General features: G+C 41.2%; 2 protein-coding genes and 2 pseudogenes across 2 annotated transcripts; 3 read left to right on the top strand and 1 right to left on the bottom strand.

The window, feature by feature from the left end:
* Nucleotides 1-4,495: 4,495 nt before the first annotated feature.
* LOC110501820 (gamma-crystallin M3-like) lies at nt 4,496-14,216 on the bottom strand. The gene is made up of 3 exons (XM_036959241.2): nt 11,353-14,216; nt 4,922-5,170; nt 4,496-4,825 (listed from the first exon to the last, which is right to left on the bottom strand). Exons 1-3 carry the CDS (start codon nt 11,470-11,472, stop codon nt 4,544-4,546), a joined length of 651 nt encoding a protein of 216 aa, XP_036815136.2. The 5' UTR covers nt 11,473-14,216; the 3' UTR covers nt 4,496-4,543.
* On the top strand, nt 7,728-8,527 carry LOC118943607 (gamma-crystallin M3-like). The gene is made up of 3 exons (XM_036959243.2): nt 7,728-7,742; nt 7,859-8,107; nt 8,209-8,527. The coding sequence occupies exons 1-3, from the start codon at nt 7,728-7,730 to the stop codon at nt 8,488-8,490; spliced, it is 546 nt and encodes a 181-aa protein (XP_036815138.2). The 3' UTR covers nt 8,491-8,527.
* Nucleotides 14,217-16,542: 2,326 nt separating the features above from the next.
* Nucleotides 16,543-17,711, top strand: LOC110501827 (gamma-crystallin M2 pseudogene; annotated as a pseudogene).
* A 4,503-nt stretch (nt 17,712-22,214) lies between these two features.
* LOC110501826 (gamma-crystallin M2-like) lies at nt 22,215-24,652 on the top strand (annotated as a pseudogene).
* The last annotated feature ends 1,810 nt before the right edge of the window (nt 24,653-26,462 follow it).

The raw sequence follows: 26,462 nt of genomic DNA, 5'->3' as shown, positions 1-26,462 counted from the left end.
CACTATGCATGTGTAGACCTATCATCTCGGTAACTTTTTGTTGTTGTTGTAGGCCTACATTTGCTGCAGCATAGCCTATGCTATAGTAATATAAAGACCTTATACTTGTCTAATTTACCCATCTCCATCTGGCATTCGGGGGTCACCTTGTTTTTGAATTATAAAGATGTTTTATGTTTTATTGCAGCTGCAGAGTTTTAGAACAGCCTATAACTGGAATATCTATCATTGCTTTAAATCAGTGCACGGCTGAGCTCTCTTTCACGGAAAAGCTAGAGTAGAATAGCTTCCTAGACATAATTTTTGTCTTACATTTCTGATATCAATAAAGAATTTGAACAGGGACGCAACCTTTTTTTTTGCTGAATGTTAAATACAGCAGCCAATAGAACTCACGGATATAGCAGTTATTTATTCAGACCCGTAACCATTCAATCTTCATGAAGAGAAGTTAAAGCCTTCTGCATCAAATTCTAGTCCTGTATTATTCAAGGTTGTCATTTGAATGATGAAGATAAGGACAATGAAACGTATTTCAATTAACTGTTGAAAGCGAGAAAGGAATGAAGCAACAACAGAGAGAGAAAGAGGAGCTAGGCTAATAACATTTGGGGAAATATTATGAAAGGTACAGTTGAAGTTGGAAGTTTACATACACTTAGGTTGAAGTCATTAAAACTCGTTTTTCAACCACTCACAAATTTCTTGTTAACAAACTATAGTTTTGACAAGTCGGTTAAGACATCTACTTTGTGCATGGCACAAGTCATTTTCCAACAATTGTTCACAGACAGATTATTTCACTTATAATTCACTGTATCACAATTCCAGTAGGTCAGAAGTTTACATACACTAAGTTGACTGTGCCTTTAAACAGCTAGGAAAATTCCAGAAAATTATGTCATGGCTTTAGAAGCTTCTGATAGGCTAATTGACATAATTTGAGTCAATTGGAGGTGTACCTGTGGATGTATTTCAAGGACTACCTTCAAACTCAGTGCCTCTTTGCTTGACATCACGGGAAAACCGAAAGAAATCAGCCATGACCTCAGAAAATAAATTGTAGACTTTCACAAGTCTGGTTCATCCTTGGGAGTAATTTCCAAACACCTGAAGGTACCACGTTCATCTGTACAAACAATAGTACACAAGTATAAACACCATGGGACCACGCAGCCGTCATACCGCTCAGGAAGGAGACGCGTTCTGTCTCCTTGAGATGAATGTACTTTGGTGTGAAAAGTACAAATCAATCCCAGAACAACAGCAAAGGACCTTGTGAAGATGCTGGAGGAAACAGGTACAAAAGTACAAAAAAGACTACGGTTTGCAACTGCACATGGGGACAAAGATTGTACTTTTTGAAGAAATGTCCTCTGGTTTGAGGAAACAAAAATAGAACTGTTTGGCCATAATGACCATTGTTATATTTGGAGGTAAAAGGGGGAGGGTTGCAAGCCGAAAAACACCATCCCATCCGTGAAGCCCGGGGGTGGATGCACCATGTTGTGGGGGTGCTTTGCTGCAGGAGGGACTGGTGCATTTCACAAAATAGATGGCATAATAAGAGGAGAATTGTGTGGATATATTGAAGCAACATCTCAAGACATCAGTCAGGAAGTTAAAGCTTGGCTGAAAATGGGTCTTCCAAATGGACAATGACCCCAAGCATACTTCCAAAGTTGTGGCAAAATGGCTTAAGGACAACAAAGTCAAGGTATTGGAGTGGCAATCACAAAGCCCTGACCTCAATCCTATAGAAAATGTGTGGGCAGAACTGAAAAAGTGTGTGTGAGCAAGGAGGCCTACAAACATGACTCAGTTACACCAGCTCTGTCAGGATGAATGGGCCAAAATTCACCCAACTTATTGTGGGAAGCTTGTGGAAGGCTACTTGAAACGTTTGACCCAGGTTTAACAATTTAAAGGCAAAGCTACCAAATACTAATTGAGTGCATGTAAACGTCTGACCCACTGGGAATGTAATGAAATAAATAAAAGCTGAAATGAATCACTCTCTACTATTATTCTAACATTTCACATTCTTAAAATAAAGTGGTGATCTTAACTGACCTAAGACAGGGAATTTTTCCTAGGATTAAATGTCAGGAATTGTGAAAAACTGAGTTTAAATGTAGTTGGCTAAGGTGTATGTAAACTTCCAACTTCAACTGTATATATGCGTCAGCCTGCTAATTTTACAAATAAGCCCTATTATACACTGCTCAAAAAAATAAAGGGAACACTTAAACAACACAATGTAACTCCAAGTCAATCACACTTCTGTGAAATCAAACTGTCCACTTAGGAAGCAACACTCATTGACAATAGATTTCACATGCTGCTGTGCAAATGGAATAGACAACAGGTGGAAATTATTGGCAATTAGCAAGACACCCCCAATAAAGGAGTGGTTCTGCAGGTGGTGACCATAGACCACTTCTCAGTTCCTATGCTTCCTGGCTGATGTTTTGGTCACTTTTGAATGCTGGCGGTGCTTTCACTCTAGTGGTAGCATGAGACGGAGTCTACAACCCAGACAAGTGGCTCAGGTAGTGCAGCTCATCCAGGATGGCACATCAATGCGAGCTGTGGCAAGAAGGTTTGCTGTGTCTGTCAGCGTAGTGTTCAGAGCATGGAGGCGCTACCAGGAGACAGGCCAGTACATCAGGAGACGTGGAGGAGGCCATAGGAGGGCAACAACCCAGCAGCAGGACCGCTACCTCTGCCTTTGTGCAAGGAGGAGCAGGAGGAGCACTGCCAGAGCCCTGCAAAATGACCTCCAGCAGGCCTCAAATGTGCATGTGTCTGCTCAAATGGTCCGAAACAGACTCCATGAGGGGGGTATGAGGGCCCGACGTCCACAGGTGGGGGAACACCAAGATTGGAAAATTCGCCACTGGGGCTCTGTGCTCTTCACAGATGAAAGCAGGTTCACACTGAGCACATGTGACAGAAGTGACAGAGTCTGGAGATTCTGTAGAGAACATTCTGCTACCTGCAACATCCTCCAGCATGACCGGTTTGGCGGTGGGTCAGTCATGGTGTGGGGTGGCATGTCTTTGGGGGGCTGCACAGCCCTCCATGTGCTCACCAGAGGTAGCCTGACTGCCATTAGGTACCGAGATGAGATCCTCAGACCCCTTGTGAGACCATATGCTGGTGCGGTTGGCCCTGGGTTCCTCCTAATGCAAGACAATGCTAGACCTCATGTGGCTGGAGTGTGTCAGCAGTTCCTGCAAGAGGAAGGCATTGATGCTATGGACTGGCCCGCCCGTTCCCCAGACCTGAATCCAATTGAGCACATCTGTGACATCATGTCTCGCTCCATCAATCCAACGCCACGTTGCACCACAGACTGTCCAGGAGTTGGCGGATGCTTTTGTCCAGGTCTGGGAGGAGATCCCTCAGGAGACCATCCGCCACCTCATCAGGAGCATGCCCAGGCATTGTAGGGAGGTCATACAGGCACGTGGAGGCCACACACACTACTGAGCCTCATTTTGACTTGTTTTAAGGACATTACATCAAAGTTGGATCAGCCAGTAGTGTGGTTTTCCACTTTCATTTTGAGTGTGACTCCAAATCCAGACCTCCATGGGTTGATAAATTTGATTTCCATTCATAATTTTAGCGTGATTTTGTTATCAGCATGTGAAAGTATTTAATAAGAATATTTCATTCATTCAGATCTAGGATGTGTTATTTTACTGTTCCCTTTATTTTTTTGAGCAGTGTATTTCAGAATTAAAATCAAATTTGCTAGCCAATACTTGTACATTCATAGGTAACATGTGCTGCATCAGTATTGCATTTTCTCTTCTTCTTTATCATCGTTTGAATGATGTGCATAATTCCAGTCCAGAAAATACAGTATAATACAATACAGTACAGTAATACAGTTGATACTCAAAAAGTTTAGCCTACTGAAGCTTGTTTGATTTATTTACCCAAGATAACATATATAGCTTGCTACATCTATTGGCTTTTATGTTTTTCAGTCGTGCATAATGTGCCTATATCACATATGTACTGGATAACGGCACAATCATTTGGGCTTCTTTGGGCTTGGGCTCATTAAATGTTGTTAGTAAGGCTCATAATAATGTATTTAATATATGGCACATCAGGTTCAGATAGCATCAGATTTTAAAGTTCATGCTGATCAAAGCTCTAATCAAATCTAGACATTTATATGCTTTATAAAGCTTTAGAATTACATTTCTGGTTTTGGCGGGAAATACTGGGTTACCTGGGAGAAAAAGGGATTTATTCTCGGGATGGAACCCTAACCAGAACATCTCTCAAACCTAGAGTACAATCCGTTAAAAAAATAAATATGAATTGTACATCTCAAGTGTGCGAGATCTGGTTGAAAGGGAAGTCTTAATGCAGTATCTATTGATGTAAGGCTTCTACATGAAGTCTACACTATTTGACAAGTACAATACTGAACACGTGTTGTGAAGGGAATAAAAGAGCAAAAGTCTTACAACAGATAAAAGCATATATTTATTAGGATTAGGTGGAGTTTGATGGGGGTTTAACAGGAGTCCATGATACGTCTGATGGAGCCGATTCTCATGTCCATGGGGCCCAAGCCCATATCCCTCAGGCTCCTGTATTCTCCAGGCCTCAGGTAGATCATTCTGCCTCTGAAGTGGGGCTGCTCGTACATCAGCCAGTGGCCGTCCATCACGTTGCAGGACTGGCAGTCTGACATACGGTAACGCTCCTGGATGGAGTCACAGTCGTCCATCATCTCATGCATCTGACCTCCGAAGTTCTCCTTCTCGTAGATCCTCATCATGAAGTTTCCTTTGTGCTGTTTTGGGGAATTTGATTGGAATTTCTTATCCATGTGTGGTAAATGAAATAAACAACACACTGAATTGAACCATGACACGTTAGCTCTTCTTACCATGGGGATTAAACGGCTGGACCTGATGCAGTCGCTCTGGCTCATGCCCATCAGGCGCTGGTTGTCGGGGTACTCTCCTCTTCTGACCAGCATCTGGTGTCCCATGAAGTTGGGGCGCTCGTAGACCATAAAGCAGCCGCTCTCAACCCTGCAGGAGTTGCACCTGCTCAGGTGGGATGTCAGCTCAGGGCAATCATTGCTGGCCTCATAGGAACGACCCTGGAAGTTCTTGTCCTCGTAGAAGATGATCTAGGAAGTTAGTTTTTTTTATAAAGTTATTAAAATATGATCACATACATAAATGTGAACTCGATCTAGGTGTGTTCACTCACATGTCTGTATTTTAGAATTTACATGATTTTTACTTAATAACGTATTGAATTGTTTGTGTCAGCGTCTTTGACCTACCCATGGAAGTCCACAATATATATAGTTATCCTACCTTGCCCATGATTTCTCCTATCACTGACAACACTGGTACTTTGCTCACTCATCCTCCCCTGTCACTTTTATACTCAACTTGATTGCTAAATGATCTATGGTCCATTGTTTTTAATGCCTAACTCAGCAACACAGCATAGCGTGCTGTAAAGTTTGTTAAATCAGTCTGTAAATGGTTATTATTCCAGATTGTGTGCATCTGGGGCAGTGCCAACTGAAACCCGCTGCTATGGGGAACAGCTGCATGAGGGCAGCGAATGTATCGACTGTTCTGTCTTTTTTTTGTTTTTACCTTTATTTATACAGGTTAGTCAATTAAGAACAAATAAATTACACTATATATATCTATATACACATCAATTACACTATACACATCTATACACACATCAATTGCACTATACACATCAATACACGAAAAGCAAAACACAATCATATGAAACAAACACATTCTTCAAGGGGGAGTGAAGGGGAAGTATATGGACCCTGGTGATGGTATCAGAAATCATGTAAAGATTAAATAGGTGTCTAAGATGCTGCGATCAGAGGAGCAGAAAGCTGGAGCAAGGAAGGATCAAGCAAATCAGCCCCAGTCTATTTTTTTTTACTACAACTTTGAGCAAGCCGTCTAGCACATCGCAAGTAGAACATTGCTGAAAAGAAAACAAAGATTCAAATCTGAGGGATTGGGCTGGAGAAATGTAACCACTCCAAATCATAGACAGAGCTATGGATGCAAGAACGGAACATCCATGATATCAACATTATCGTTTTAACCATGTTTTGAAGCTATACAGTGTTTGTTTACATTCGCATTGTTTACAAACATTAGAGTAAAATAACCTTATGTTTTTGGTTCTGATGGGGTAAGACAACTAAGCTCATAGGGCATTTCTAAGTTATATTCTTCAAGCATCATGGAGTGTGTATCATTTATTTATAAGTACAAAAAATGGATGTAGCAACTGCAGATTGCCCCTTTAAGGCACTGACTTTGGTTAAGGTTGGGATCCAGTGGTGTAGTGCAGGGTCAACGCAAGTAAGTTTACCCAACAGTTTACCCAACAGTTTGGCAGAAAAATGAATTGAAAGTATAGGGAGTGTTGCTTTTTTCACCTTGACCAGGAAACAGAGTTTACCCACCTATTTTCTACCACTGCATCACTGTTGGTATTGACCTGCTTTGTTTTATTTTTTTAAATGTTATTTTATATATATATATATATATTTTTTTTTTCTTCAACCTACTTTGTTGTAATGTTTCATCTAATTCTCATGTTTTTCAATAATTTTGTGTAAAAATAGTCATATCAAACCTCGGGAACTTCATTGTATTTTGCTTAAAATAAGTCAGAAAAGCACAACACAAAATAGAATCCAATGGAAATATTTGTAATTCCTTTGGTGCCAATAATGGCACTAGGGGAGGATGGGATACCAAGCAATCTTCATTAAATCCGTTCACAAAGTCTTCCCAACCCTGCTTATGTTGATGGTATTTGAGGAAATACAATAACTCTGTCTCTTGAACTGAATCATTTTTTAAATATTACATAATGCTTGCATTCAACACATTACTGTTGACTCCAAGTGATTTAGCTTAGACTAGGGAATATTGTACTTTAGTCCTAGGCCTGGGGGCACACACTTAATGTGTTGTGAAAAGTTTTACGAAATGTACTGCCATATTTGTAATTGTATATAACTGCCTTAATGTTGCTGGACCCCAGGAAGAGTAGTTGCTACCTTGGCAGGAACTAATTGGGATCCTTAATCAAAACAAATACAAATAGGAATGACTGCAATCCTTTTTAATTTGTTATTTAAGTGTGAAGTGTTCAATTTAGTACCAACAATGAAGTTATAATCACAATTGCGTGCACTTTCTGTGGCCAAAAATGGAAAACCTTAGCAACAGGTGTCATGAGATTGCAACCCCAGGTATCACAGAGTTATTTCCTGCAACGTAGCAAAAATAGGGGCAGACCAATACTCAGTGTCCCAGTGAAGCGGCTTTTTGCTTTGCTCAGTTGGCACAGTTGGCAGTGTGCCAACCTCCATCTCTACTTCTAGGTGATGTACGAATTGTTTAGAGTTAGGAATCATAGTTAACGTTCCATGATCATCAAAGCCATAGGCAAGACATTTACATGTTTAATTTACTACGGTATACTAACTCTTTAAAATATTATGCAAACACTACTAAAACCAATCATATTGAACCTGCTTTAGTTTACAGTAGATTACATGGTGATGACTCAGGAATTGAACACAATGTGGATACATATGCTGTGGGCATCTAACAAAGTATAAAAGGGCAAGGGTGGCACAAGCATTTACAGTCAAGTTTAAACAACCAACAGCCACCATGACCATGGGCAGGGTAGGTGGCATTTAAGCAAATGTTCATATCATTCTAACTAAATGACTGCTTTTGATGTGTGTCTGCACCTTAATTCTGCATAGGTGTTGTATAGCATTCTAAAAACTTTTCTGCAGATCATCTTCTACGAGGACAAGAACTTCCAGGGTCGTTCCTATGAGACCAGCCAGGACTGCCCCGACATGTCCTCCTACCTGAGCAGGTGCAACTCCTGCAGGGTTGAGAGCGGCTGCTTTATGGTCTACGAGCGCCCCAACTTCATGGGACACCAGATGCTGGTCAGAAGAGGAGAGTACCCCGACAACCAGCGCCTGATGGGCATGAGCCAGAGCGACTGCATCAGGTCCAGCCGTATGATCCCCATGGTACGGAAGAAATAGCATTTCTTCCTTTAAATTACAAACTACGCTTCTAAAACTGTCATACTTTGGAATGAATTAAATTAAATAAAAATCTCCACCAACAGCACAGAGGATCCTATAAAATGAAGATCTACGAGAAGGAGAACTTTGGAGGTCAGAGCATGGAGCTGATGGATGACTGTGACTCCATCCAGGATCGTTACCGCATGTCTGACTGCCAGTCTGCCCAGGTTATGGATGGCCACTGGCTGATGTTTGAGCAGCCCCACTTCAGAGGCAGGATGATGTACATGAGGCCTGGAGAGTACAGGAGCTTCAAGGATATGGGCATGGGGGCCAAGGGCATGAGGTTCATGAGCATGAGGCGTATCACCGACATATGCTAAATCATCTGATTGTCAATTGTTCAAATAAATGCAAAAACACTATGTACAGTATTTGTCTTACTTGATCATCACATACCTCCTCTTCATTCTGAAATATAACTTACATTGTATAATATATGATATGACATGGTATACAACATTTATTCTATCTGTGAAAATGAGAAAATACCTAAAAGCATCAATTAAGAGGGCCAAGCACCATTGCTATCAAATATATAGCATTGCAGAGGGCATCATAAAAAAAAGAGAGAACATATTGATAATAAAAGATAAAACTGTATACCTAAAGCACCATCAAATCACTGGCTGTAGCTTGTGCTGAAAATACTTTGTCTTTAATGTATCCTCTGATTGTATTGACAAGTAGATTTGTCTTTCATCTGCATAGCAATGAAATAGCATTAATTGTTTACGGGTTATTTCAAAGGGATGGCATATATGGAGAGAATGGTAAGGTTCCAAGCACTGAACCTTGCAGAACACCAAATTCAACTTTCGGTGTTCCGCAAGGTTTAGTTTATGGACGCTTATTGTTCAATGTTTTATTTATGTATTTATCCGTTATTTTACCAGGTAAGTTGACTGAGAACACGTTCTCATTTGCAGCAACGACCTGGGGAATAGTTACAGGGGAGAGGAGGGGGATTAATGAACCAATTGTAAACTGGGGATTATTAGGTGACCATGATGGTTTGAGGGCCAGATTGGGAATTTAGCCAGGACACCAGGGTTAACACCCCTACTCTTACGATAAGTGCCATGGGATCTTTAATGACCTCAGAGAGTCAGGACACCCGTTTAACGTCCCATCCGAAAGACGGCACCCTACACAGGGCAGTGTCCCCAATCACTGCCCTGGGGCATTGGGATATTTTTTAGACCAGAGGAAAGAGTGCCTCTTACTGGCCCTCCAACACCACTTCCAGCAGCATCTGGTCTCCCATCCAGGAACTGACCAGGACCAACCCTGCTTAGCTTCAGAAGCAAGCCAGCAGTGGTATGCAGGGTGGTATGCTGCTAGCCTTGAAAACAAAACATATTTCCATTTGTTTCTTGAAGCCTAAGTGCATAGTCCAATGATCTGAGTAAAAATCAAAACAAAAAAACGAATATATGTACACCTATTTTATAGTAGCTACAACATTTGCATTGGTATTTTTTCTACTCTAAAGAGCTGTGCTGCCAGAAAATCTAGTTTATCCATAAGTAATACAACTGTATTTGAAATAGTCTTTCATAACTTTTCATGCTATTTGGTCATTTTGTTTTGATCCAATGCTTATTCAAACAGTGATACATAATCTGAATGTGATTGAAATTGTATTTAAATGTTAATTGATAAGTCACGTCATTATGTTATATTTCACTTAAAATGTGATTTTAGATTTTATAGCACATCTGAAGCAACCCACATTTTTTTAAATAAATAAATTGACTTGAAAAATATAATGCTGACAAAACATATCGATGAAGTATCTCAGTAAGGGAACTAAATACCCACGGTTTGTCTTGGGGAATCAACTACAGCCAAGTGGACAAATCATTTTTGGTTGTATTTTGAGAGGAACAACCAAAGTCAGTCATTAAATTCTAAATAAATCAGAAAATACAACAAAAACCACAATAATTTACAATAAAGGTGGGGAGATACAAAAATGTTCTGAGATGGTATTTTATTGCATTTCCACTACGTGTTTCACAATTGAAAAGGGCTACAAATTAAAATATGTATTTACCTTTATTTAACTAGGCAAGTCAGTTAAGAACAAATTCTTATTTTCAATGACGGCCTAGGAACAGTGGGTTAACTGCCTGTTCAGGGGCAGAACTATGGATTTGTACCTTGTCAGCTCGGGGGTTTGAACTTGCAACCGGTTACTAGTCCAACACTCTAACCACTAGGCTACCCTAACAGGATTCCATGATGCATCTCCCATCTCCCTGAGGTTTCTGTACTCTCCGGGCCTCATGTAAATCATCCTGCCTCTGAAGTGGGGCTGCTCGTACATCAGCCAGTGTCCCTCTATGACCTGGGTACTCGCAGTTGGCCATGCGGTAACAGTCCTGGAAGGACTCACAATCCTCCATCATCTCGTGCATCTGACCTCTGAAGTTCTCTTTCTCGTAGGCTCCCATCCCGAAGGATCCTCTGTGCAGTTGTGCAAAATAAATCATGCTCATAATCACCACTCCTTTACATCTGTAATTCCAATTAAAGTGTGCCAGGTAGCCTAGCGGTTAAGAGCGTTGGGCCAGTAACCAGAAAGTCACTGGTTTTGCATCCTAGCACCGACTAGGTGAAAAATCCGCTAATGTACACCTAGGCAAGGCACTTAAACCGAGTTGCTCTTAGTAAGTGTTGCTCTCTGCTAAAGTGTAGGGAACATTAAGTTTGTCATGGCTGTTAAATCCCGTTTGGAACCTAGATGAATTAAGACTTGTGTATCATAAAAGGTTTCATATTATTACCACATACCACATAGTGTTGATTTTAAATGTTCTGTCATATTCAACTGTGTAGACATCAATAGCTCCTTACAGCATCTATTGTAACATGAATTAGAGGCGTTTTGGAGATCGCGATTTCCCAGAAGAAAATCACATTAGTTTAGAAAACAACACAAGCAAGCCAAACCAATATACAGAGGAAATTACAGAATGTCAATTGTAAAGTTTTTTGTCTGATGTATTTTTCGCTACATGTCGGACCCCAGGAAGACTAGCTGTCGTCATTGGCATCGGCTAATGGGGAACCTAATAAATCACATCAAATCAAGCTGGTTTAAGCAGAAACACACAGATGATAAAATATCCCCAGAGATATTGTATTGAGTTATATGGATCACTGAGACTTTCTCCTACCTGAGGGATCATACGGCAGGAGAGGACCGAGTCACTCATTCCCATATGCATGTCGTCTGAGTACTCTTCCCTCCTCAGGAAGAACTGGTTTCCCATGAAGTTGGGGCGCTCGTACGCCATGAAGCAGCCGCTCTCCACCCTGCAGGACTGTCAGCGAGACATGTAGGAGGACATGTCAGGGCAGTCCTGGCTGATCTAAAAGAGACCACATATCAAACGTTCAATTCACTTTCTAAAGTTGTTTGCTGAAGTTCTGTGAAGTTTTGTTACTAATACACAGGATTTGTGACACTAAGCTGTTGCTTTCATCATGCCTGAAAAGACTGTCACCCTGCTATATGTATCATCATGCCTGAAAAGACTCAGTCACCCTGCTATATGTATCATCATGCCTGAAAAGACTCAGTCACCCTGCTATATGTATCATCATGCCTGAAAAGACTCAGTCACCCTGCTGTATGTATCATCATGCCTGAAAAGACTGTCACCCTGCTATATGTAATGATCTAATTAACCATCTTTGTTTATCTTAATCCCATTTCAAGCTGTCTGCTGTTCCTTTAGTTGGATCCCAGATGAATATGACTGTGTTGCGTTAGAGGACTGACAGGTTGACCCACATTTGGCTGATCTGAACATACCTTGCCCATGTTTGATGTTGTTTGTGGGTTTCTGTCCAACGACCTGGAGCTGCGAGGGGGCTTTTATACCGACAGCAATGGGGTTTTGTTATTCACATTGTCTGGAACCTGATGAATAAGCAGGTCTGCAATCGTCATAAAAAAATGTTGTACTATCGTGACTTACCATAAAGGAGTGCCCATGGCACTGAGGACCAGCTGAAGACACACGGAGGAAGCAGGAATGTACAGAACAGAGACCATTTCTTACCATTTAGGAGTAAACCTTTTAGGTGTCTACCGTTTAGGAGTCTACCATTTAGGAGTCTACCATTTAGGAGTCTACCTTTTATTAGTCTACCGTCTGTAGTGCCATACAAAAACACAAAATGCTGTTTTTTATTATGATAATAATCAGCACACTTCAGGAAAGTGAGTTTAAACATTGAACTGCCAATATTATACTGAATCAATTGTTCTCTTTCTCAAGAGAAATACAAATGTCAGTCCCATTTCCCACAATAAGTCACCTAAATATGTGGGAACTGACATAATGCAAATGTCTTAACGAAAAATATTAGTTTGTTTTACTCCATTGTTTATGTTTGTGTTGTCATGTGAGTATTTGTAAACATTCAAACCTATCATTTCAATCTCATGGACAGTCAACCCTGGCATCCATAGCTCTGTGGTTACATTTACCCAGCCCCATCCCCCATACAATGTCAATGTTTGTGGCTTTAATCAAGGGCATGCTTCAAAATGCCAACAGTGGTTCAAAAAATTAAAGGTGCTCTATGCATAAACCGCTCCGCCATTTCCTGGTTGCCGAAATTCAAGTAGTTCGCTTAATTTCAGTTTATTTGACAAAACAAGCAAGTATAGTGTAGAGAATCATTGTACCATCTAAACCGGGAAGCATAGAAATAGTGCACATAGAACAGATCTACCGCTTCTTAGACTTGCTTTCAATTTGAATGACAGATCTACAGTATAACTAAAAGAGACAGTCCATGAGATCGGCATGACCGTTTTAAACATGTTGAAGCTATACATTGTTTGTTTAGAAATACTCAACGGACTAATACAGCCTTAGATTCAGAGTTAAAACACTGCTCAAAAAAATAAAGGGAACACTAAAATAACACATCCTAGATCTGAATGAATGAAATATTCTTATTAAATACTTTTTTCTTTACATAGTTGAATGTGCTGACAACAAAATCACACAAAAATTATCAATGGAAATTAAATTTATCAACCCATGGAGGTCTGGATTTGGAGTCACACTCAACCCAGCGCCAACCACACCAGCATATGGTCTCACAAGGGATCTGAGGATCTCATCTCGGTACCTAATGGCAGTCAGGCTACCTCTGGCGAGCACATGGAGGGCTGTGCGCCCCCCCCAAAGAAATGCCACCCCACACCATGACTGACCCACCGCCAAACCGGTCATGCTGGAGGATGTTGCAGGCAGCAGAACGTTCTCCACGGCGTCTCCAGATTCTGTCACGTCTGTCACGTGCTCAGTGTGAACCTGCTTTCATCTGTGAAGATCTTGGTGTGGCAAATGCCAATCTTCTCTGGCAAATGCCAAACGTCCTGCACGGTGTTGGGCTGTAAGCACAACCCCCACCTGTGGACGTCGGGCCCTCATACCACCCTCATGGAGTCTGTTTCTGACCGTTTGAGCAGACACATGCACATTGGTGGCCTGCTGGAGGTCATTTTGCAGGGCTCTGGCAGTGCTCCTCCTGCTCCTCCTTGCACAAAGGCGGAGGTAGCGGTCCTGCTGCTGGGTTGTTGCCCTCCTACGGCCTCCTCCACGTCTCCTGATGTACTGGCCTGTCTCCTGTTAGCGCCTCCATGCTCTGAACACTACGCTGACAGACACAGCAAACCTTCTTGCCACAGCTCGCATTGATGTGCCATCCTGGATGAGCTGCACTACCTGAGCCACATGTGTGGGTTGTAGACTCCGTCTCGTGCTACCACTAGAGTGAAAGCACCGCCAGCATTCAAAAGTGACCGAAACATCAGCCAGGAAGCATAGGAACTGAGAAGTGGTCTGTGGTCACCACCTGCAGAACCACTCCTTTATTGGGGGTGTCTTGCTAATTGCCTATAATTTCCACCTGTTGTCTATTCCATTTGCACAACAGCATGTGAAATTTATTGTCAATCAGTTTTGCTTCCTAAGTGGACAGTTTGATTTCACAGAAGTGTGATTGACTTGGAGTTACATTGTGTTGTTTAAGTGTTCCCTTTATTTTTTTGAGCAGTGTATATCTAAATCACATTTTTCACATCGTTTTGTTATAGAACGGAGTCACAAAGACCCTATTTAGTCATCCAGGAACTCTCTACTCTGCACAGAGCTCACAGAGGAGTTCCTTTGTCATTCTTGAAATATGTCAATACTATTTCACAATCCGAGTGAGACATTCATTGAAAGATTGAAGAAACTAAGTCATAGTGGTCACACTTGCAACCTGAGAAAATATCCTTGCTTTGGTTCGGAGTTCATGCTGTGTCATCAAAAATTTCAGGCAGTTTTGTTAACAATCCATTGGCATGCTCATTCCTCTATATCTACTGTAAATTAAGAGCACAGCGAAAGTCACAAAAGGAACACATCAATTACTACTAAATGACTCGATAACTAATATTGGGATTAAAGTTCAGTCGTTAGAGTTGTAGCGACTTCATGCCGCGCCACTGACTAGGAAGGACACCTCCTTCTCCCAATCTACAGTCGACACCAAGATGGAGAAGGACAAACAACCTTCAAATAAGGAGACACCGCTTCATGGAGGAGGAAGATCACCATTCTTCTTCCATGGCTTCACCTCATCCAGGAAGACACCCACTTGAGAGGGAACCATTCTTCCTCATCTTCCTCCTTTTCAAGATCAGATTACTGACAACCGTCAAATGGCCACCATTTAATAACAAAGGAACTAGCCCTGGAAAATTATAAAATAATGTGAAGGACATTATTCATGTCCTTCAGAAACTGTCCCGGTCCCCACAGGGGACTCCCTCCTGGACGACCTCTGTAGCACACATAGAATTTGGGCTAAAGCATTGCTGCCTATCTTCTGTTTCACTAGTCCTTTGATATCGGCATCGCCAGGGTAGCCTAGTGGTTAGAGCGTTGGACTAGGAACCGGAAGGTTGTGAGTTCAAACCCCCGAGCTGACAAGGTACAAATCTGTCGTTCTGCCCCTGAACAGGCAGTTAACCCACTGTTCCCAGGCCGTCATTGAAAATAAGAATTTGTTCTTAACTGACTTGCCTGGTTAAATAAAGGTAAAAAAAAAAAAATATATTGACTTAGTCTCGATCTCAGTGGACGGAGATCAAATATCAACCATAGATTATTGAACAGGGACAGTTTTCCTTTGTGAATGAAAGGAGCCATTCGGACCTCGACCTGAGATTACAACAGAATTTTCAAGTAAATTCAATATTGTCTTCTCATCCCGAAGATCCCTGATTGGTTTGAGCGTGTGTGTGTAAATATGTGTGTACCTCTGTATTAGTTAGGCCATCTTTCTCCTAGTCATTCTTGCCTTGTTCCGTCATAGAATTATTTGAATAACTGCTTGCCTGATGCTTTTGGGCCATCTGATTCCCTTTTCCCCTTGAGATGCTGTGTCTGTTACAATATCATATATATATATTTTTTCAACGTTTATTTACCTAGGCAAGTCAGTTAAGAACAAATTCTTACTTTCAATGACGGCCTAGTAGCAGTGGGTTAACTGCCTTGGAGCAGTGGGTTAACATCAGATTTTTACCTTGTCAGCACATGGGTTCAATCTTGAAACTTTCAGTTACTAGCCCAACACTCTAACCACTAGGCTACCTGCCAAATCCTTCATTGATTATTCAACAATGAGACCAGACAGTTGTACAACTTCAGACGATGAGACCAGACAGTTCGATGCTCAAGACAAAATTAAATCTCCACCCCCCCCAAAAAACGATTATAGATCACACAATACTAGACGCCAATAGAAAACAAAAAAGGTTCCTTGATAGCAGACTGATTGAAAGCAATCCATATAACGCATTTAGGGGATAGGTTGGGAGACTTGGCCTTTATAACTTTCACATCACAGTTCTGGCAAATCTTTGATACAGAGCCATTACATTGGGACAAAGGGAAATCAAACTTGAACAAACCATTTTGATTATATACAAATCAGACAAATTTAGGTAACAAAGGCGTTTCCCTTGTCAGCACATTCTGGATTTGGATATAAACCTCGGCAGTGCTGCTGGTGAGTGGGAGGTGAACAATAACAATAAAAACATTTGGATATAAACCTCGGCAGTGCTGCTGGTGAGTGGGAGGTGAACAATAACAATACAAAAAAAATGGGAAAGGTAAGAAGAGCCTTTGGATTATAGAATACACTTAAAACTTAACAAAAAAGTTCACATTAGATTTTTGTAACTTCTGTAACTTCAAGCAGCATTGTATGTATTGCAGTATTGCAGCTTCGCCAGAAGAGCAATCGTGACAGCCCCAGATTGGAAGACATACTGTATGAAACGTATGACTTGTATCTTACCAGGCTTTTCTCTTTCTCTCTCTCTCTTCCAGATCGTATTCTTTGAGGATAAGAATTTCCAAGGTCGTAGTTATGAGTGCAACAGCGACTGCCCAGACCTGCACTCCTACTTCAGCCGCTGTAACTCCATCAGGGTGGAGAGCGGCTGCTGGGTGCTGTACGAGCGCCCCAACTACGGAGGCTACCAGTACGTGCTGACCCCTGGAGAGTACCCTGACCACCAGCAGTGGATGGGCTTCAATGACAACATCAGGTCCTGTCGCTCTATTAAAAATGTAAGCCTTCCTACCAAACGTAGGCTACAAACTGTAAGCCTACTAACTTTATCGTTAAGTTTGAAGATGGCACTGATGGATCGGATGTGCGTCAGTAGATAGATGCTGACGACTTGATGCAAGAAGTTGATAATCTGCGCTGTTTCTTGTTTTGCTATATTTCCAGCATGTTTTGCTTTTTGACAGATCTTTAAATGTTCTACATTTTATATCAGAGAGACATCATAAACTTGTCATTCATATTACACTTGTATATTTAGGTTTTGGCAATTAGGATGTTAAAAAAAGTGTCTGACCAGATTTGGATGCAGGGTAGTGAATGGAATGCCCCAGGGTGCACCAACCAGGCAATGATCAGTCAAAAGCACACAGACAATAAGGAGATAAAAGGCTCATGTTTTGGCAGCAGTTTCCCTCACGTCCAGGCCCATGCACGTCAATTGTTGAAGGAAACCAGGACAACAGCCAAGAAACCCATTTAAAGAGTAATATTGTTAAGAACATACAGAGTGATGGCAATTTAAATAATTAAAGTGATTACTTTTATATTAATAATTAGGGATACTGGCATGTATGTATTTTTGGTTGTATTTATTTTGCAGGTCTATGAAAATTCCTACAAGATCAGGTTCTATGACAGGCCAGATTTAGCTGGCCAGATGGCAGAGTGGAGCGAAGACTGCCCATCGGTCCACGAAGCCTTCAAGTTCTGTGAATTCCACTCTGCTGTAGTGATGGATGGTGCCTGGGTCTTCTATGAGCTGCCCAACTACAGGGGTCAGCAGTACTTCCTGGAGCACGGAGAGTACCGTAACTTCACAGACTGGGGCGCTACCTCCCCTGTCGTGGGCTCATTCCGCAGGATCACAGAGTTCTAGAACCTTAAGACCCCTAGTGTTTTAGTTCTAGAGCCCTACGACAACATCCTTTCCGATGAACCTCTCTGCCGTTCTTATGACACCCACCTCTGTGTGAGAGTGTTGCAGTCCAACAAATAAAACCCTGTCTAATCCGCACATATGCTGCCGTCTTCATTGCTCTGCCATGGGTATCAACACAGGGCACACATGTACGTTAACACCAGTAGATCTACTTACTCAGTTTTCTTTAGTATTCTTTGCTAGCATTTGATCAACTGTAGAACAGAATATAACAGAATATAATAATATAGAATAGTTTATTTCCCTCCAAGGAAAGAAGTATTTACACAATTCTGTAAAGGTTAACATTAAAAATGAACATACAACAGTCATAAAGTCATAATGAAAAGTTGGATGATAACAGAAGACTGTTTAAATTCAAGACACATTCCAATGAATCAGAATGTTACTGTACCACTCAAAGACCTAGAATACCACATCAGCACACAACACAGTTCAGTAGGAATTGGATTGAGAAGGAAAGTCTCTGAACAAATGAATGTACAAGTAACTGCCAACATAAAGGAAACAACAACATGAAGTGTCTTAATAGGGTGTTGGGCCACCATGAACAAGAAAAGCTTTAATGCACCTTGGCATATATTCTACAAGTGTCTGTAACTCTGTTGGAGGAATGCAACACCATTTTTCCACAAGAAATTCTATAATTTGGTGTTTTGTTAATGGTGGTGAAAAATGCTGTCTCGGGAGCATCTCTAGAATAAGTTGGGTTGAGATCTGGTGACTGAGATGGCCATGGCATACTGTTCACATCATTTTCATGCTCATCAAACCATTCAGTGACCAATCGTGCCCTGTGGATGGAGGCATTGTCATCCTATAGGGCCATAGCCATGGAAGCCAAGATACTTGCAAAAATAATGGCCTGACCAGCATTTTTATGCAGTTGAAGTGGGAAGTTTACATACACTTAGGTTGGAGTTATTAAAACTCGTTTTTCAACCACTCCACAAATTTCTTGTGAACAAACTATAGTTTTGGCAAGTCGGTTAGGACATCTACTTTGTGCATGACACAAGTAATTTTTCCAACAATTGTTCACAGACAGATTTTTTCACTTATAATTCACTGTATCAGAAGTTTACATACACTTTGTTGCCTGTGCCTTTAAACAGCTTGGAAAATTCCAGAAAATTATGTCATGGCTTTAGAAGCTTCTGATAGGCTAATTGACATCATTTGAGTCAATTGGAGGTGTACCTGTGGATGTATTTCAAGAACTACCTTCAAACTCCATGCCTTTTTGCTTGACATCAGGGGGAAATCAAAATAAATCAGCCAAGACCTCAGAAAATAAATTGTAGACTTCCACAAGTCTGGTTCATCCTTGGGAGCAATTTTCAAATTCCTGAAGGTACCACGTTCATCTGTACAAACAATAGTACCCAAGTATAAACACCATGGGACCACGCAGCCGTCATACCGCTCAGGAAGGAGACGCGTTCTGTCTCGTAGAGATGAATGTACTTTGGTGCGAAAAGTACAAATCAATCCCAGAACAACAGCAAAGGACCTTGTGAAGATGCTGGAGGAAACAGGTACAAAAGTATCCATATCCACAGTAAAATGAGTCCTATACCGACATAACCTGAAAGGCCACTCAGCAAGGAAGAAGCCACTGCTCCAAAACCGCCATAAAAAAGCCAGACTACGGTTTGCAACTGCACATGGGTACAAAGATCGTACTTTTTGGAGAAATGTCCTCTGGTCTGATGAAACAAAAATAGAACTTTTTGGCCATAATGACCATCGTTATGTTTGAAGGATAAAGGGGAGGCTTGCAAGCCGAAGAACACCATTAGGAACACACCTTCATGAAAGCACCTGCTTTCAATATACTTTGTTTCCCTCATTTATTCAAGTGTTTCCATTATGTATCTGAACAAACACACACCACATCTAATATTCAAGTCAAGAAACACGGAATTTACAATACAACGTCATTTATGATGGATGCATACGTCCCTGTGACAGTTTACATGTTAAATGTGATGTACTTCAGTAAATATTACTGCTTTATCCAGGATCATATTCCAATGTTCTGACTGTGAAACAAGTTCATTTTGATCGAACTCCTGGATCTTATTTAAGCTGTGTTGATCCTGGATCGTCATTAAACTGTGTTGATCCTGGATCGTCATTAAGCTGTGTTGATCCTGGATCGTCATTAAGCTGTGTTGATCCTGGATCGTCATTAAGCTGTGTTGATCCTGGATCGTCATTAAACTGTGTTGATCCTGGATCGTCATTAAGCTGTGTTGATCCTGGATCGTCATTAAGCTGTGTTGATCCTGGATCGTCATTAAGCTGTGTTGATCCTGGATCTGTCTATAACAATTTTGTAAATCAGTGCAAATAAAATTAATAACTTAACCAATAGCTAAAGCTAGCTACAATCAGAATCATAGAACTGTATCGCCTTACTAAAGTTGTTAGAAATCTGTCTTGGTGTTGTGCTGGTGGGCTTTTCTGCAAGTTAAATACTTTAAACACAGTTGCTTTGGTTTGAAAACGGAGCTACAGTATATGGATGAAAAAATGCAAAGGGAGACAGCAGAAATCAATGCCCCCTTTTACCTCTACACAACATAAATGATGGTTTCATCAACTACAGCATGAATGCCAACAGTTGGCATACTGAGTAAAGAATGCATTAGCATTAACTATGTGAACTGCATAGAGAATCATATTTGGCCTCATTAGGATTTTACCTTTATGACTCTGTACGACTGGCCTAACTGTAAAGTTTTCTTAAAATGTTACATTTTTTTCACGTTTTAATAGTAATTTCAATGTAAATATAAAGGATTATCTAAATTAGGGGATACTGTCAGGGTTTTTTTCTGGATCAAAATGGGGCTTATGTGGTGGGTGCGGCGGGGTGTGGCAGTGGGCTTGGCCATTAGCGTTGTCGCCAACCGAACGTTTTAGAGGCCCTCCTCTTGGCCGCATAGATAACATTTAGCTATTTTAAAGTTCTTATGCTGTCGGAGTGACTCAAACATTCTAACAAAATCAATGGGGGCCCATGCCCTGGAAAAAAAATACTCCTGAATGGATCATTTGGGGAATTTTAAATTCTCTGTGACTGTCTAGTTTTTATAATTATAAGTTCTCAAAGATGATCGTATTAAAAAAATATATTGGTCTATTATCTTTTCTATATACTGTATAACTGTTTTTTGTTGTTTAAGTGTACACTGAAAACCTTTTACCATTCAGATTTTTTTTATACATACAGTATACTAACTTAGGCGACCCATCCAATACTTTTCGATGCAGAAAAATCCTGTACTTTAACAGAGCTTTTGTGGTGTGATGGGTAACGATGCTTCAAGGGTGGCTGTTATCGATGTGTGCAGAGGGTCTCTGGTTTGAGCCCAGGTAGGGCCGAGGAGAGGGACAGAAGCTAAACTGTTACACTATATTAAATGTTCTGCTTCTCATCTCCAGCGTTGGTTCTTATATAAGACAGATATATAAAACATACCACGGAGTTGTACATTTACAAAAACTTACTTCTACTAGAAACACTTTACAAGTGTAAAAATGTATGATGAAGTGTCAAAATGTTTACCTGTAGTTTTAAACAAGTGAATTATTAGCTTATAAATCTTTAATAGACAGTTATATTGAACATTGATTGAAGTTGTACATTGTGCGACTGTCATTTAGATGCTTGCCCAATGCTGAACCTATACATGATCAGGTGTAAAGGCATTTAGTGTGATTAACTACAAGGACACTGATCAGAAATTATAATCCGTCTACTCTATATGAGTTAAGAGAACCCCAATGTTAGCCAACCCCGACTCGTTCTAAATGTTGTAGATGGAGGGTGGGGCATGGGTGTTGGAATCTTGAGGTGTACTGAACTGTAAGGGCATTCCAAGACTAAGATTATAATCCTTCTACTCTATATGAGTAACTCCATGTTGGTAGACTCATTCTACAGTAAATGTGGTGTGCTGTACAGTAGCCAAGATGTTGGGTGGGGCATGATGTCTGACGGAAATGTGCCTATCAGTTCCATTGCAAATGTTAAAGCTTACAGGACAGAGCCGTGTGGCCAGAAGCCAACTTCATGGAGGCCATCGCACTACCAGCCGCCCAGATTTTAATTAACAATAAATAAATAATAATAATTACATAAATAAATCATTTTCTGGAATCGGGCGTTGTATGATCGAAAGGTCAGCTGGTATACAATTGCCGGATAAACATTGTATAAAGTGGGTGCACTTTTAAAATATTTGCCACATCAGCTATTGTGCCGATAACAATGCTGAGGCTATTCAAATGACAATGATTCCCCTGGCATTGCATTTCAATGTCCCACATATATAAATATGGTCCACGCCAGTAGCGATACTGCTGTATATGATAGGGGGGGGGGTATAAACATTCAGTTATCAAAAAAGTCAGAGATAAGCCCCAATCATGGACCGCATCGGAAAGGTAGGTCATTTAACTGTAATTTTCCTTTTGACACCACCTCTATATTCTTACCTAACTGGGTTGCAAAACTCCAGAAACTTTTCCATGTTCCCTGGTATTTCAGAAATCCTGGTTGGAGGATTCCCGGAATCAGGAAGGAATGAGCTGCTAGGGAATCCTCCAACTAGGAATCCTCCAACCAGGATTTCTGGATAATCTGGGAACTTTGTGAAAGTTTCAGAAAATATGCAACCATCTAATTTACCTTGCGTACTCTCACCCACTAGCCTGGTCAAGCAGATTGACCACTGTGCTCACGTTTAGTTTGTCTTGAAGTTAAACAAAATGTGAGCTATCGCAAGATCAGTTTCGTTTCTCAAGGCTACTCACCTAACTTCCCTTCTTCTCAATCCACAGATCATCTTCTATGAGGACAAAAACTTCCAGGGTCACCACTTTGAATGCAGTAGCGATTGCCCTGAGCTGAGCTCCCACTTAAGCCGCTGCAACTCCATCCGGGTGGAGAGTGGGAACTGGGTGCTGTACGAGAGGCCCAACTACCTGGGCTCTCAGTACATCCTGACCAGGGGGGAGTACCTTGACTACCAGAGCTGGATGGGCTACAATAACAACATCAGGTCCTGCCGCATCATCCGCAATCTAAGTCCCACCCAGGAGGCCAAGGGTTTGGCTTCAAGACTGGGGGCCATGCCGGGCAGCGTTGGTTTAGGTTAATGCCAATAGAGAATGTAATTCTATTTTTTTTATCTCTCCCTACCTCTCTCTCAACCCTCCTCTCTCAATCACACACATGCGCACACAGAGGTTGGCACACACAAACCTGCGTGTTACAACATGTGTCCTGTGCAGCTGAACGGCAGTCTTATGAGGAGACTGAGAAATACACAGAAATAGTAGATAAGATGAATGTTGCAGCAAAGCTAAGTTCACACAACTCAAAGACCTAGAAAACACAGTTTCTTTATGTTAGAGCTCTGGAGGATGCTTCTTGGAGAAAGAGTGTCAAGTGTCTTCCCCAAATAAAATTCAAAAATAACTGCCACCGCTCAGTAGCCACATCATGTGGAACCAAACGTTGCATATCTCCAGGTAGCATTTTCCCACAATAGCTCTGCCCACTATCTCATCAATCATACTGTACAACCAAATGACCTGAATATGCTGTATTGCATTCAATCAAATCCAGTAACCAGGTATTGGAACAAAACATAACATATGATTCATACTGTAGCCTAGTGTCACGTCCTGACCTTAGTTCCTTTTTTATGTCTCTATTTTTGGTTTGGTCAGGGCGTGAGTTGGGGTGGGCATTCTATGTTTTTGTTCTATGTTTTGTATTTCTGTGTTTGGCCTGGTATGGTTCCCAATCAGAGTCAGCTGTCTATCGTTGTCTCTGATTGAGAACCATACTTAGGTAGCCTGTTCCCACCTGTGTTTGTGGGGAGTTGTTTTCTGTTTTGTGCGTCTTCACCTTACATAACTGTTTCGTTTCGTTCGCTTTGTTGTTTTTTGGTTGCTGCAGTGTTCAGTTTATTTATTCATATTAACATGGACACTTACAACGCTGCGTTTTGGTCTGATCCTTCCTATTACTCATCCGAGGAGGACAAGTGGATTAGTGATTACGTATATCCAAATGTGAAATCTAATCTAGATATGCAATGCCTTAAAACAGTTAAAAAGTTATGAGCATGGGTATATACATAGTCATGACTACATGGAACTCTATTCCACATCAAGTAACTGACGCAAGCAGTAAAATTAGATGTAAAAAACAGATAAAAAAACACCTTATGGAACAGCGGAGACTGAAGCAACACAAACATTGGTACAGACACTTGCACACACACGCACACACACACACACACACACACACACACACACACACACACACACACACACACACACACACACACACACACACACACACGATAACATACGCACTATACATACACATGTATTTAGTACTGTAGATATGTGGTAGTGGTGGAATAGGGGCCTGAGGGCACACAGTGTGTTGTGAAATCTGTGAATGTGTTGTAATGTTTTAAAATTGTATAAACTGCCTTCATTTTGCCGGACCCTAGGAAGAGTAGCTGCTGCTTTGGCAGCAGCTAATGGGGATCCATAATAAATACAAATACCCTCTCTGTTCCCTCTTTGTATTCTAGACCTCTGGCATGTTCAGGATCTGAATCTACAAGCGTCCTGACTTTGCCGGTCAGATGATGGAGTTCAGCGAAGCCAAGCCTAACCTCCCCGAGCGCTGGCGTCACCGCGAGGTGCACTGGGTGTTCTATGAGCACCCCAACTACCGCGGCCGCCAGCACCTGCTGGAGAGGGCAGAGTACCGCCGCTTCACCGAGTGGAACGCCATGCACCCTAAAGTGGGGTCCATCCGCCACGTTCAGAACTTTTAGAGTTGCCTCACTACATGCCTGTTAATAATCATAACTTATTTCACATTTATTAATAAAATTAAAACAATGTCTTCAAATGATAGATGAACCTCTGTCTTTCTTTTGGTATTCGTTTCGGTAGTCCATTGTCATAGTCACAAAAAACAGTTTTCAAGATATGTAAATTTAAAAATAAAGAAATCATTCACTTATGATGCAAAATGCATAATTCTTCTAAATCAAAGGGTATATTTTATTAATTAAAATTACTTTAATGGGTTAGAAAGGAGTCAATTCAATTAACTTCAGTCATGCAAAGATTGGATGCTGCAACTATCATGACTTATTGCAGTCAGACTAACAATACTTATTGCAGACTATAAACTCCTTGCAGATAATCAAAACTTATTGCAGACTATCAATACTTATTGCTCACTATCAAGACTTATCACAGGCCATCAAGACTTATTGCAGGCTGTCAAGACTTATCACAGGCCATCAAAACTTTTTACAGACCAGCAAGATTTATTGAGTACTATCAAGACTTATTGCAGAATCAGACTGGCAAAGCATTCCACTCTTCTCTTTGTTACTGATGTTCTACTCTCTCATTGAGCCAGCACCTACTGGCTAGTAGGTGCTGGTAGTTCACCATATACTTTCATACCCGAATTTCAGTGGAAAATAAATATAAATAAATAGACTCTCTACTTCTGGTCAATACAGTTGTTTTCTGTCAATAACATGAAATGCTAAATACTTCAAAAAATTGGACTAAATCTTTCAGATAGAGATCGGTTGTAACTAGGGAAACTATGACATTTTGCAAAAACATATGTGGTAAAGGTATTAGGCCTATGTATTGTCTCTGTTTATAGGGCCCAGGTGGGAGGGTTGGAGATGCGTGTGTGTGATGCGTCAGGTCAGGGGGGCAGGCCTGTGTGTGCCCGCGGCGCATGATGTGGTATGCCAGGAGTCCAGCACCGTTGCCATAGAAAGTGGTCAATAGGCAGCATGCAGTTAAACCATCTAACAAAGAGGTCGGACCACTGTGCTGATGACTCATGGGATTTGCCAATAAGGGCCCAGCGCATGCCAGTCCCGCTTGGTGCTGATACTAGCAGGCACAGGGCTCTCTGAAACAACAACTTTTCAACAAAAAGGCCCTACGCCAGCACTTTTCCCCAGCGGGGTCACTGGCCTCCACCATACCCTTGTTAACCTAAACTGGCCTCTTCTAGCATGGACACCAACATGCGCAGAGGTTTAGAAAGACAAACAGATTATACATGGGGGTGCAGTTACACTGAGTTACACGGACAGCGACCCCTGCTGTTTGGTGTGGTGTGTCACATCTGGGTCATATAGTGATAGCATAATGTCCTCCATCCAGATAGGGGAGCCAGCCATGCTTGCCCGGGTCAACAACAGAGGAAATACGCTTGAATAACATTGCTAAATGGTTAGTGCAATGTAGAAACCTTGGGACATTCCTACCTTAAACCCCTACCCTTACCTTAACCATTACAAATGTCAACTTCAATGGTGGACATCCCAAGGATCTCGGATAGCTGGGACCATTTTTTATTTATTTTATCTTTATTTAACAAGGCATGTCAGTTAAGAACAAATTCTTATTTTCAATGATGGCCTAGGAACAGTGGGTTAACTGCCTTGTTTAGGGGCAGAACAACAAAGTTGTAACTTATTAGCTCAGGGATTTTAACTTGCAACCTTTCGGTTACTAGCCCAACACTCTAACCACTAGGCTACCCTGCCACACCCCATTGCCAAATACAGGGAATGTTTCAGGGTTTTCACTTTGGTAATG

Source organism: Oncorhynchus mykiss, chromosome 22 (genome assembly GCF_057628025.1).
Source record: "Oncorhynchus mykiss isolate SJ-2025 chromosome 22, ASM5762802v1, whole genome shotgun sequence".
NCBI classification, from domain to species: domain Eukaryota; kingdom Metazoa; phylum Chordata; class Actinopteri; order Salmoniformes; family Salmonidae; genus Oncorhynchus; species Oncorhynchus mykiss.
The sequence above is the reverse complement of the archived record's forward strand: the minus strand, read 5'-3'. Positions and strand labels throughout refer to the sequence as shown.